We start from the raw sequence: 13637 nt of genomic DNA on the forward strand, positions 1-13637 counted from the left end.
AGAAATGATTGTCTGAAACAAAATGGGTTGAAATACCTAGGCCTGCTCGTGTTTCCAATAATCCAATTTTATGATTATTATATTAGATAAATTCGACCTGGCTTCTACTACCGTGTTTCTCCAAAAAGAAGGCCAGGTCTTATTTTCTTTTGACCCCCCAAAAAACGGCTATGCTTTCTTTTTGGAGGGTTCTAATTACTGACTCGCCTCACGGCGGTGACACCAACAGCCCCGCCCAGCGGGAGCCCGCTGCTGGCACATGACTTTTGCGGTGTTTTTAGATGCCTGCCGGAAGGCATCTGCAGCCGATAACTATTGGCTGCAGATGCTTTCCGGCAGGCATCTGAAGGCGAAATGGAGGCCGGGGCGATGCGTGCGAGTGGCAGCAAGCGGCCGCAGAAGAAGGCGAGGCAGGTGTCAGGGTGTGCAAGGCCTGGTAAACAGGGCAGCTCCACCCGCCCAACCCCACCCTACCTTATTTTTTACCTGTGTGCCTCGCCCCACCCCTACACCCCAGGATGGGTGGGGTCTTAATTAGGGCTAGTTTTGTGGGTGGGGCTTAATTTGATCGCATGTGCTCAAAAATGTGAAAGGGCTTCTTTTCAAGGTGGATTGTCTTTTTGGAGAAACATGGTACCTATGTCCTGTTTCTAGATCTTGGAATTCCAGTTTAAGGAATGAATTATCAAAGGCTGAAATTCTGTTACGTAAATAGTTTCCTAAGCAGTGTTTCCTAAGCATTACATCTGAGCTTTCTGGAAAAAGGTTTAATATGTCCAATTACTTCAAACAGCTAATTTAAACACCAATTATGTCAAGAGAAAAAAAAGAAATTGCCTACATAGGAAGTACAGTAATTCTGCATGAACACAACTAGGATAAGGATATTGAGAGATTGATCTCTAAATAATCTGATCAGGCTGGCCCAGAATGCGTTTTGCCAGTGCTAACTTTGGGCACACTGCAGTGACATTGCTGCTTTATGAGTTGCAGTGGCTCCCATTTGGGTGCAAGAAGGCCCTACATGGCATGGGACCAAGTTATTTGTGGAGCCACTTAATCCTGGTGGTTTCTTCTGCCTACCAGATCCAGCAGCTCTGGAACAGTGTTGTCTGTTGAGTCCTTGGAAGTGTGCCTTCTCTGTCATGATGCCTGCCTTATGGAAAAAATTTTCTCCCAGACATTTTGGATAGCTGGAAGGTTATTGGAGACCTGGCTGGGATACTAATGAAGCTCAGCAGTTATGTGTAGGATATATTGGCAAGCTGTTTTTACAACTTGGTCTCAACTTGGCTGTTTTAACTGATATGTGTATTCTGTTTTAATTTTTTGTTTTGTTTTGTTGGTGAATGCCAACCCATCTTAAATCTAAGATTTACAAGACAACTGGTTGCACTGTATGGCACTGAATGCTGGGCAGCAACAACAGGGACCAATGTTGTGGGCTGCCAGCAGAGCTTCCAGCAGACTTGGAGGATGGGAGGAACTTGGGCCAGTTCTGGAGTCTGAGGAAGGCTCTGATGGATGCTCTGTGTCGGAAGCAGAGATAGAGCCAGGGCCATCCAACATTTCCCAGCCACCGGAGAGGCAGCTGCCTTCGGAAGCTGAGATAAGTGGGGAGGAAGAACAGGTGGGGCCTGTTCCAGATGCGCGTATGCACAGAGCTGTTAAGAGAGAACAACTGAGAACAAGGAGTCGACTCGGGAAACAAGGCACAGGTGGATGCTGAATGGCCCCTCCCTGGCTGGGGAATAAATAGAAGGAAAGGAGAGTGGTGGTTGTAGGAGACAACCGTTCAGATTTCGGAAGATTTGGCTCATCGTGTTTCGTGTCTCAGAGATTGCTTGCCAGAACTTAATTTGCAGCTTTGCGGCTGGAAGCTCCTGGCCTGGCAATTATCTCAAGGAACTGATACGGTCTGTTACTGCAGTTAACTCTTATTGCCTGGACTTTTCTGTGTGTGAATGCCATTAATTCACAGGAGATAACTAGAGAGGAGTTTTTCAGACAAGGAGTCTGTTTCTATTAAGGCTGGGTCAGAACAACCAAAAACTATCTCCATGCCATGGAAATGCGAATGCTCCGTTGGATATCGGGCATCTCCCTTCTTGACCACATCACAAATGACACCATTCAACAACATTTTGGTGTGGCAATAATTATAGAAAAGGTGAGAGAAGGTCGGCTCCGCTAGTATGGACATGTCCAGAGAGCAGCACCTTCCACTGTTGCCAAGACTGCCTACCAACTAGAAATCAATGGCCAACAACCTTGCGGGCGTCCAAAACAGAGATGGCAAGATACCATCAACAAAGATATGCAAGCCACGGGCCTGCGCCCTGGAGACGCAGTTTACCGTGCAAAGTGGCGCTCAATGGTCTGAAAAGCGGACCCTGCACTTGCGGGAATACGCTAGGAAGATTTCTGTTTTATTTTTTGTTTACTGCCGAGAGCAGTGCACTGCAATGCAGAGATAAGATTGAAGCATGAGCTGTCCACAGCATTAACATAAAATAAAATATGAAGAAGTAAGATTGAAGCATGAGACTGATAGAGCATATTCTGAATGACCAGATAAATTGCACTGTACTAACGGAACTTCTTCCTTTTTTTTAATTTTTTTAAAATAATCTTTATTTACATTTCAGTTAAAAAGAAAAAACAACACAACACAAAATGACACACAAAGCACAATACAACAATAAACATACGTACTTCCTACTTTCATATAGTACCTTAATAAACAAGTATTCGGTACTATAGCTGTAAATTATATTCCGGAGAAGACAGAACAGCTTATATTTCTTAGTACATCACTTAGGTCTATCCGACCACACTTATCTTATATAACGTAAGTTTCTCTTTAAATACCATTCCTCATCTAATGTGGGTTATAGTTTCCTCTTTTCTAACCACTTATAGAATTTGTCCCATGCCAAACCTATTTGTGTTTGCTCTCTTTCCTGTAGTTTTTTAGTTAGCGTATCTGCTTCCGCACATTCTAAGATTTTTTTTATAATAGCCTCCTCTGTTGGGATATTTTGATTTTTCCAAAGTTGCGCGTATGTCAGTCTCACTGCTGTAATGATATGTAATGCCAAATACCATAAGTCCTAAAGGAACTTCTTCCTGATCTGATCGCAGATCACATCAGGAGGAAGTTCCCTTAGTATTTATTTTCATTTACATGAGTATGTATTTACTCATGAAAAACCCTGGAGAAGGAGTGAAGTACCAGACAACCGGAAGAGTATAAAAAGGAGGAAGCAAGCCAGTTATTTAAATTCAGTTTCTCCAAAATTCTATAGGAATTGTGGTAAAACATAGGTATATCTAAGTACCTTCAAAACAAATGCATTAATGATCTGAAATCAGCATAAATGTTGTCTATAGTAAGTCATTTTAACAGTTGATTGCATTCAGCACCAGCAGTGAAATCCTTTGAAGTCTGCTACCGGTTCTGTGAGTCTGCTACCGAGCGTGCACATGCGCACCTGAGGCACGCACATGCAGCGCTAAAAGAAGGAACATTTTGAAGCCTTCTGAGTCTGCAAAGGTAAGTAGAATAGCAAGGGGGGGGAAATCCACTGTGCTACGCAATTTAGATTAGCTAGAAAGCAGGAAATCCGACGATTCTAGCTAATATAAATCGCATGTCACAGCTGATTGTTGCCCAGCTGATTGTCGGAAATACTGGTTCGCCTGAACTGGTAGGATTTTTTACTACTGGTTCGGGAGAACTGCTCCGAACTGGTAGCATTTCAACCCTGTTCTGCACTCAGCTCCACAGGGTTCCTAGTTTTCTCCTCTCCTTTTTAACATCTACATAAGGACAGATGAGAGGAACTCATCTGTCACCAGGGGGTGAGATCTCATCAGTATGCTGATATCCAATTATATATCTCTGCGAATTAAGCAATGCCATAAACATCTTATCTCGGTATCTGGAGAGGGGAGGGTCTGGATGGGGAACAATAAGCTTCATCTGAACCCTGGAAAGACTGAGTAGCTGTGGGTTTGGACGCCTGCTGGATTTACAACTATAGCATCTTTGGTCCTGGATGAGGTTGTACTGCCCCAGACTGACCCTATGTGCTCTTAGACTCACAACCCCTGCTCAAGAAGCAGGTGCCGATTGTGGCTAGGAGGGCCTTTGCATAGCTTCATCTTGTGTGCCAGTTGCACCTATATGGATCGGCAGGTCCCTTTTACAGTCACTCATACCTTAGGAACCTCCAGATTCGACTATTGCAATATGCTCCACATTGTAACTATTGTAATGTTGCCCTTGAAGAGTATCCACAAGCTTCAGGGGGTATTCTCCAAAGCACCAGAGGGCAGGACAAGAAACAATGGATGGAAACTAATCAAAGAGAGAAACTACCTGGAATTAAGGAGAAGCTTCCCAACCGTGTGGACAATTAACCAGTGGAACAGCTTGCCTTCAGAAGTTGTGGGTGCTTCATCACTGGAGGTTTTTAAGAAGAGACTGGACAGACACTTGTCTGAAATGGTATGCTTGAGCAGGAGACTGGACTAGAAGACCTCCAAGGTCCCTTCCAGCTCTATTCTGATGAAAGGTACAGAATGCAGTGGCATGAGCAGGAATGGAATGGAACAGAACAGAATAGCTTTATTTGACCAAGGGTGATTAGACACACAAGAAATTTGTCTCCAGTGCAGAAGTTCTCAGTGTACCTGCAAAATTGCAGAGTAATAATAATCATAATAATGGGTATCATAATAATGATACCAATAAGAGAGGGTAGTAAAGAAGTTGAAAAGGTTAATAATACTATAGCCATACAACATGGGTAAATATATTTAGACATAGGACAATACTGTGAGAATTAGGTTTTTATATTTGTTGTTATTCTATTCTACCCAAAATCATGTTTTATGAGATAGGCAGCTATATAAATTCAATAAATAAATTAATTAATAGATCATGGGAATGAAAGAGACTTAATATATCTTAATTAAAATACATTAACTTCAGTAAAGCAATGTATCTCAATATATTCTTAGTAGCAAGCTGGTTAAGAATGAGTTGGATGGCACAAGAATTAAGGGGATACATAGCTGCTTCAAAAATTATACTAAATATATACTAAGAGGGCTAACTCCTTCCATCCTGATCAAATTGTAAGTACTTCTTAATTCCAATTTAGTAACAATGATTGCCTTTGCAGATGGTCCAATAGATTTGAAAGAAGAGACAACAGGTAGTAATCCTTAATGGTGACCTGACTGAGAAGTCTATAATCATGAACAATAGGAACTGAACCATCACTCGTAGAGATGAATATTGTAAATGCAGATGCCAGAGATTAAGGGTGAATAAACCCGTTTTGAAATTGTCATCAAGATGGCTAACTTGAATGCACATGGGAATCCAGGACGCCGGATTTAATTTAATAGTACAATCGTGTATTTGATGGGGAGGCAAATGTATTGCCTCCTCCACAAATACAACAGCAAAGCTTGATTATTTGTCTTGTACAGTGCCCCCCCCAACCTTCTGGGGACCAGGGACGGGTTCCATGGAGAGAGGTTTTCCCCCAGACTGGAGGGAACATGGTTTCACATGCTGCCTGCCTGAGGCTTCGCCTGTTTGTGTGGTCTGGTTTCTGGGATGCCCAGTGCCAGTCCACAGACCCATGGTCTAGCAAGGTAGAAGAGTCTCTATGCTGGGCCAATGGAGGAAGAGCAGTGGCCTTGCTAAAGGTATTGACATTTTGGGGGTGACAAAGAGAAATACTTGTGCCCAGACTCCATAACTTCAGTGACTTGATTCCCAAGACAACGGATCCTTGCAAGGAAGCAGTTACATAAAGTGCAAAAGCTCTGTGTGATCTTGTGTTGTCAACTGCAGTGGGTTAGTACACACAGTGCATCTGTCATCGGGGGGCATAAATTTAACTTTTTAGACTGGCACGATCTATACAATTAGTGGTTGTTCCTCTGTCTACAAGAACAGAAAGTTGTCCTTTCTGACCTGAATCTAAACAAAGAAGAACAGGAATAATAAAGTATGCTTGCCTGCTGTTGGCCATCTGAGCTCTCCTTAATTGTTTCCCAAGAGTTCCAATTGTCCTTGGGAACTCTGGAGAGAGAGGCCTGTGAAGTTTCCTGACACTGTGCTCTTGAAGCAAGTGGAGTATTTGCTATTGCTTGCTAGCTATATGACCCATAGATCTTTAGCTTTGCAGGATCTGACTATATATACCCGAGAGCATCACAATAAAAGCATAAGCCTGGTTCCCTTCTTCTGTTTCTCTCTTGAGGATAGAGATCTTTCAATTAATCCACTTTTCATAATTACACTGGATTCCCAAGAGGTCATTGAGAGAGGAGATATGGGAGAAGGGACAACCTAAAACCTTTGCTGGTTCTCCCCTGCATCAACTCTTCCAGTCAGCCATCAATGATAACAACTCTTCCAAATTATCTGGGGTGCCCCGTCTCACCAGTTCATCTCTCAGTTCATCAGCAAGCCCTTCTCTAAATCGGTCGGTTAGAGCCAGATCATTCTATCTCACATATTTGGAAATAATTTAAAAACCGTTATATTCACCTGTACTCCACACTGCAGATTTCATGGTTCGCAGTCACTCGTTTCATGGCATTTTGAAAGAAATGTCTAAAAATCTTTGCACGACATTTTGATCATTGTCCAGCATGTGGCTGATTGCCCTCAATGATATTTGGCAAGCCTCTTCTTTCAGCAAACTGAGCATGAAAGTCACTTTAGTGTGATCTGGGAGAAACTCTGCTGGCCAACCCACCATAAACAGTTCATACTGAATCATGACAGTCAGGAATTAGTCCTGGTCTCCTCTGAATTTCTCTGGTAAAACTCCCATGAGAGCTCATGAATGCTGGCTGCTGTGTAGCTGGCTGGCTGCTGTGATGCTGCTGCTGACTGAGGTTAATTCTCTCCCAACTGTTGTGGTACTTGCATCATGGCATTTTGCAAGTTAGTTACTTATCTGTTGTAGGTGTTGCAACAGAACTGCAGCAAAGTGCTCAGCGTATACTGGAGTGTCCTGAGAACTGGGTGCCATTTTTACAGAGAAAGTTGAGATCTTATGCATCTTATTTAAGAGCCTTGCAAGATTAAAGTTAGTTCCACTAGATAGACCAGCCCAGGAAATCAACTCCATAGGAAGATTAGAACTACCTTTATTGAGATTTGAGTACAATAGAGTACAATAGAGTACAATAGTCTAATTTATGCTATAGCTCTTCCCACTTCTTATACCACAGAGAATCAAGGATGGTGTCTGCTGAGGTGCTTCCAACTATTGTATTAAATTCTCAGGGATTAAAAACATTTTCATTCCCTTTTCTGTAACAGTTCTTGGATATTTCCATCAAAGTCATCTCCCTTACTTTCTATAGTCCCTTTCTGTAGAAACCATCAGGAGATTCAATAAAGCTGGATAGTTTTCATCCAAGTTGAAAAAGAGGACTGTCCCTTCTCCTTTTTAGGGAAAGTTGAGATAGAAGGTGCTTTCAATCAGGTTAGGATATAGTACTAAGATGGCAGTCCCAACATGCTTTTTCAAGAGGCAACTGGGCTTTCTTGGTTTTTCTTCAGTTGTGAACTGAAGGAGCTTCTTGGATGAGAAGCAAAACCTCTTCAAGGAAAAACAAAGAAAGTCCAGTTGTCTCTTGAAAAAAGCACCTTGGGACAGCCATGACCTGGATGACTCAGAATCTTCACAGATACTAAGGTGGCACTGATCACACATGTAGATGATCTCAAGTTTCCTTTCTAACTTTCCTTAATATCTTGGTGCTCTTCAATATCATTGGTCATGATACCTTCCTGGACCAGCTTCGGTGTTGAGATGGTGGGGCCTAGTTCTGCAGTGCTTCTCCTCCTTTATCCAAGGTCAGTTCCTGTTGGTGTTCAGAGTCAAGAAATCTAGACTTAAGCTTCTGCTCTACAGCATGCCTCATTCTCTTCCATTCCTACTCAATAGCGACATGCAACCTCTGGGGAGATAATTAGCATGAGCTAAATGTATAGATAATTCAAAGTTATATATCTCAACCCTTAGCTGACCAGATGATGATGTTAAGGCTCTTTCCCTGTATCTGAAGGCTCTGAATGAGGAAGAAACTAAGTGGCTGTGTGGTTAGGAACATTCTTCCCCTCTGGTCTGGGAAGCATTCATTGTTGGTTCTGGATTGGGTACCACTCTCTCAAAGAAACCGGTGCACAATTTGGATATCCTCTTGGACCCTTGAAGAGCAGATGGCAAATGCAGCCAAGAGGAACTTTGCACAAATCTATTTTGAGTGCTTATTGCTCTTTCCTGGATTAGGAGGTCCTGCTCCTCTCAGTTCTGCTTTGGTCATCTCCCATGTGGACTACTGCAATACACTCTACATAGGTCTGCAAATGAAGACTACCTAGAAACTACAATACTGGGTTATTTGTAGAGCTGCCTATCTCCAATTTATCCCTGGCTTTTCAACCAGCCAAGGATGGGCTTACTTTATTTCTTTTTTTTAAAAAAAATTGTATCCTGCATTAATTATCTTTACAAATAACTCAAGGAGGTGAACATATCCAACACCTACCTCCTCCTATTTTCTCCACAACCACCACCTTGTGAAATGGGTTGGGCTGAGAGAGAATGACTGGCCTCAAGCCACCCGGCTGGGTTTCATGTCTAAGACTGGACTCGAACTCACATCATCTCCTGCTTTCTAGCCTGGTGCCTTAACCACTAGACCAAATTTGCTCTCTTTGGGGTTCCTCTTTGAAACAAAGCCATCTGATGGGACCCAGATATGCCTCATCTGTTGCAAGACTGGTCCTTCGGCGGAGCAGATCCTGGTCTTTTGCAAGGCTCTTTTCCCTGGGCATTGGAGTGGGTGGTGGGTGGAATTGATGAGTTTATTCTGAAAAGGGGAGCAGTATGATTGTGGATTGCCTTGTTATTTTTAATTATTTTTTGGGGGGGGGAAGGGGGATTGTTGCCTTCTTTTTAATTCAATGTTAAAAGCTCAAAGCCACAATTGCAAGTGAAGGATACATATACATTTGATGAAATGAATTCCCAACTCTAATTAACTGCTAAGAAATATATTACTAGGTGATAAACCACTTTTTCAATAAAATTAACTTGTCACCTAAATCTTATTTGGCAAATAGCTCCTAAACCTGGCACCCAATGAAGCAAAATTATAAAAGGTAAAGGTGAAAAAAAAAACCACCCCTCATATCACCACACACGTCTAATTATAACAACACTTGAGTTTAAATAGCTCCATATACATTTGTAAGTCAACATAATAATTTTTCACCAAAATTTGAATTCATTCTCACCTGCCAATACAATTTATTTGAAGCGTATCACCGAATGAAGTAGCTAGAAAGAAAAGGAATGAAGAAATAATAATAATAATAATAATAATAATAATAATAATAATAATAATAATAATAATTTGCCGGACTTGAACATTTTGACTCTACAAAAAACCACCTTACTCGGAACAGCTTACATCCTCCGACGATACCTTAACAGTTCCTAGGTCCTTGGTTAGGACTCGAGCTGCTGAGCTATTAACCAGCCTCAAAGGCTGTGAATCTCACTAAAGATTAACCAATAAATAATAATAATAATAATAATAATAATAATAATAATAATAATAATAATAATAATAATAATAATTATTCAGGTATCACAGTTGTCAAAAACTGACACGTACAATTTATTGATATCACGGTACCAGGAGATGCCAGAGTCGAAGAAAAAGAACTGAAAAAAATCATGAAATATCGCAACCTGGCCATCAAAACTACACGGCTACGGATGAAACATGTAACAGTGATACCCATTGTCATCAAGGCACTTGGTACCATGTCCAAGAATTTTATAAGATACATCAACAAATTGCAGCTTCCTGCAATAACACCAGCGGAACTGCAAAAAACTGCGCTACTTGGAACATCGTCCATCTTAAGAAGGTACTTGGTTGATACCTAGGACGCTGGAGGCAACCCATATCAACCATGAACACCAGCCAATGGTATTTGTGATGCATTTTTGAATGTTCAGTTTATTTTATTTTATTACTCATATTTCTATGCTGCCCACTCTCCGAGTACTCTGGGCGGCTTACACCAAATACTAAATAGCATATTGGCCCCAACAATTTGGGTCCTCATTTTACCCACCTCGGAAGGATGGAAGGCTGAGTCAACCTTGAGCCGGTGAGATTTGATCTGCTGATCTGCTGAACTAGCAGTCAGCTGAAGTAGCTGCAGTTGACTGAGTTTCATATTTAATGAATAAAGATAATAATAATAATGAGGAGGAGGAGGAAGAAGAAGAAGAAGAAGAAGAAGAAGAAGAAGAAGAAGAAGAAGAAGAAGAAGAAGAAGAAGAAGAAGAAGAAGAAGAAGAAGAAGAAGAAGAAGAAGAAGAAGAGGTAGTACAGTACCACTGTACTTGGTAGTATAGTGGTCTAAAGCACCCTGTTATTAACATCAGCTGCCTGCAATTACTGTAGGTTCGAATCTCGCCAGGCTCAAGGTCGACTCAGCCTTCCATCCTTTCTAAGGTAGGTGAAATGAGGACCCAGTTTGTGGGGGCAATAGGCTGACTTTGTATAAATATACAAAAGGATGAAGGCTATTGCTGAGCACATTGTAAGCCGCCCTGAGTCTCCGGAGAAGGGCGGCATATAAATCAAATTAAAAAGAAGAAGAATAGAAGGACAATTTTTAAAAGAACGCACTTTACAAAAAACAGGCTAGCGGATCAGAAAAGGAAGCAAGGAAAAAAAGAATCCATCCCTATACATTTAAATACAATTTAGCTTCTTAGCACTACAGCCAAGTTCTCGCCATCCAAAACATCCCCTTCCTGCTCTGCAGAATCAAACCCCCGCGTGGAACTGGCGGCTAGTTCAGCGCTCCCCCCCCACCCCAAACCCTGCCGCCCACGACGCCCGCCCACGCGCTTACCTGGGAGCAAAACTACGCAAGTGGGCTTCGCTCCTTTGGGAACGCCCAGGGACGGGCTGCGCGCCTATACAAAACAAGTGCCTCTCTTCCCTTTCGCCAGATGGGGCAGGCCCTCCACGCACCACCCGCCACGAGTGTGCGTGTGCGCCCTGCGCTCATTCTTACCCAAGCCAGTCGGGGTGTGTGTGTGTGTGTCTATGTGAGGGTGAAGGACCGGAGGCGGGGAATCGAGGGGTGGGGGGGAGGCTCGCTTGGAAATGCCTCCGAGCCAAAATCGGAGCCCGGCGAGGAAAGAGACTTGACTCTCTTCTCCTGCGGCTTTTTCTCCCAGACATTTTGGGGAGGCAGCGGAGGAAGAAGCCAGCTCCGCCCACTGAGCGCCCGAGCTGCCGCCTGTTGCTTCGCAAAAGAAAGCAGCAGTTCAAAAACTCCTGGACTTGCGGCCAGACGCGCACAGGAATTGGAGCGGCCGGGCAAGCGAGCGAAGGAGCGCGGTCCCCGCGAGAAGCGGCGAGGCGGGAGGAGGGTGTGTGTGTGGGGGGAATCGCTCGATCTCCTTTCTTTTTTTTTCCCACCCCCCCCACCCCCCCGTGTATGGATTTTGCCAACTGAGCCGCTTCCCGCCGCGATCGCCCGGGCTTATCATGTGCGCCTCGAGGTCGGCTTCCCAGGGCAGCTCCCGAGCCGAGTGATCCCTCCGCGGGGCGCTCCGCTCCGCTGCCCCCCTTTATTTTTAATGGTCAGCTCTTTCGTCCGGCCGCCGCTGCTGCTTAGCCCATTGGCTTCCTAGATCTACACACACACCCGTGACGGAGATGCACGCGGCGGGGTGGTTCAAGCAGCTGGCGGCTGCCTCCCGGATCGTCTGGATCCTCCTCTGGATTCTGGAGCTGCGGTGCGCCTTGGCGGACTTCACCCTGGAGAACGAGGTGCACTCGAGTTTCATCCACAGGAGGCTCCGGAGCCAGGAGCGCCGGGAGATGCAGCGGGAGATCCTGTCCATCCTGGGGTTGCCCCACCGGCCGAGGCCCCACTTGCACGGCAAGCACAACTCGGCTCCCATGTTCATGCTGGACCTCTACAATGCGATGTCGGTGGAGGAAGAGGGCCCCAGCGAAAGCGGCGAAGGCTTCTCCTACCCGTACAAGCCGATCTTCAGTACTCAAGGGCCACCCTTGGCCAGCCTGCAGGACAGCAATTTCCTGACCGAGGCAGATATGGTCATGAGCTTCGTGAACATGGGTGAGTCTCCTGCTGATGGTGGAAAGTGGCTGGGCGTGCTTGGTAAGAAGGTGGTTGAGGGTAGAAGGTAGTTCTTGGGAAGCCAGAAAGAACCTGATGGAGGTGGGACCTGCACCTGGTCCTAGGAACCTCAAGGATGGTGACCTACCAGAGATCTTTGGGCACTGAGGATACTTGTCCTAGATTCCCAGGTGCAGGTCCTTGACTATCTGGCAGAGGCAGCCATCTTCTTCCCTGCCCCGTGCTGATCTGAGGTATTGTGGGAAACAAAAATGACCCACAGTAATTGGGTCATTAAGGGCCTGCTTAAACCTGAACCTAGCCTTCCAGCAACCTTCTTTCTTCTTTATGGCTGGCATGAATCAGTCAGGAATTGTTGTTTATCTTCCTTCCAGACTTTTACTTGATTACTCACAGGTAAAAAACTGGATTTTTTTTTTATTTAAAAAAAATATCTTTTCTTACAGCTTCTTGGATTCTCGGGTTAAGTAAACAGAATTTTGTTTGGTATTTTTCAAAGGCTTGGATTTTCTCACCATTATAAAGTAGCTTTATCTCCGGAACATTTCTGATCCTCACATCAACCACATGGACAATAGTGTATCTCTAGATATATTTGGCATGGTGTCTTCAGGGTATGCTTCCTGATGTTGTGAAGGCCAAATCTATGAATTGGGACCTCTGTCCAACTCGGCACTTAGAAAGGAAGGTAGAACTAGCATTTATGTTTTTTCTTAAAACCACCATTAGATCAAAAGGGCGGATATTCTCAAGTCTGGTAGGGGTCATGAACAAACAGGGGAGCTATCATCTCCAAAATCCTTTTGTAAATCAATGTGGATTCTTACTAAAATGCATTTATTCCAGCCATATATCTTGGACAGTGATAAAAGGGTTGACTTGTTGGATTTGTTGAATTTCAACAAATTTCCCCTCTAGATACGAGCCCTACTGGATTAATGGGTAACCAATTGTTCAGTGATCTTTAAGTGATCTTCAAGCCTATTACATTTTTTTTCAACCTATCCCTTGAAATCTTGTAATTAGCTGGCCTTAAAGGACCTTGAAAAGTGCACCTGCATGAATCTAAAGTTGCAATACCACACACATTAATTTGGGAATGAGTGGCACTGCCTTTAGTGTATGAAAACAGAGGATTGGGATGGATAGCAAATTGCAGGACTTTAACTCATGAAATTAATTAATCTGTAATAACTGAACCCATTATGTTGCACACTTGCAATAAGGTAGCCTGACAAACACTTTGCTTGATCCTTGTGTCATCCAATGGACAGATGACATTTTCTGCATTTTAATCTCCTTATGCATATTGTTGGGTTAGAGCCTACTGATAATGAAATCTTGACTATGCTCCTCGCCCTCAAAACATTAGAGTTATTCCTCA

The 13637-nt window shown here is 43.6% G+C and overlaps 1 protein-coding gene and 1 long non-coding RNA gene across 3 annotated transcripts in view; one reads left to right on the top strand and one right to left on the bottom strand.

The window, feature by feature from the left end:
* Positions 1–2606: 2606 nt before the first annotated feature.
* LOC148114506 (uncharacterized) lies at positions 2607–11130 on the bottom strand. Its single transcript, XR_015732974.1, has 3 exons — positions 10991–11130; positions 9347–9389; positions 2607–7908 (listed from the first exon to the last, which is right to left on the bottom strand). It is a non-coding gene; the product is annotated as an uncharacterized LOC148114506 (long non-coding RNA).
* Positions 11028–13637, top strand: part of BMP7 (bone morphogenetic protein 7) — a 102354-nt gene continuing 99744 nt past the window's right edge. The window contains exon 1 of one of the 2 annotated variants that reach the window (XM_034433071.3): positions 11028–12232. In XM_034433071.3, coding sequence (XP_034288962.2) covers positions 11806–12232 — 427 coding nt within the window. In that variant the 5' untranslated portion in view covers positions 11028–11805. The remainder of the gene's footprint in view (positions 12233–13637) is intronic. The other variant, XM_087889076.1, reaches the window with a different exon arrangement.

The sequence above is a fragment of the Pantherophis guttatus genome, chromosome 3 (genome assembly GCF_059756535.1).
Source record: "Pantherophis guttatus breed Tessera chromosome 3, ASM5975653v1, whole genome shotgun sequence".
Lineage (NCBI taxonomy): Eukaryota > Metazoa > Chordata > Lepidosauria > Squamata > Colubridae > Pantherophis > Pantherophis guttatus.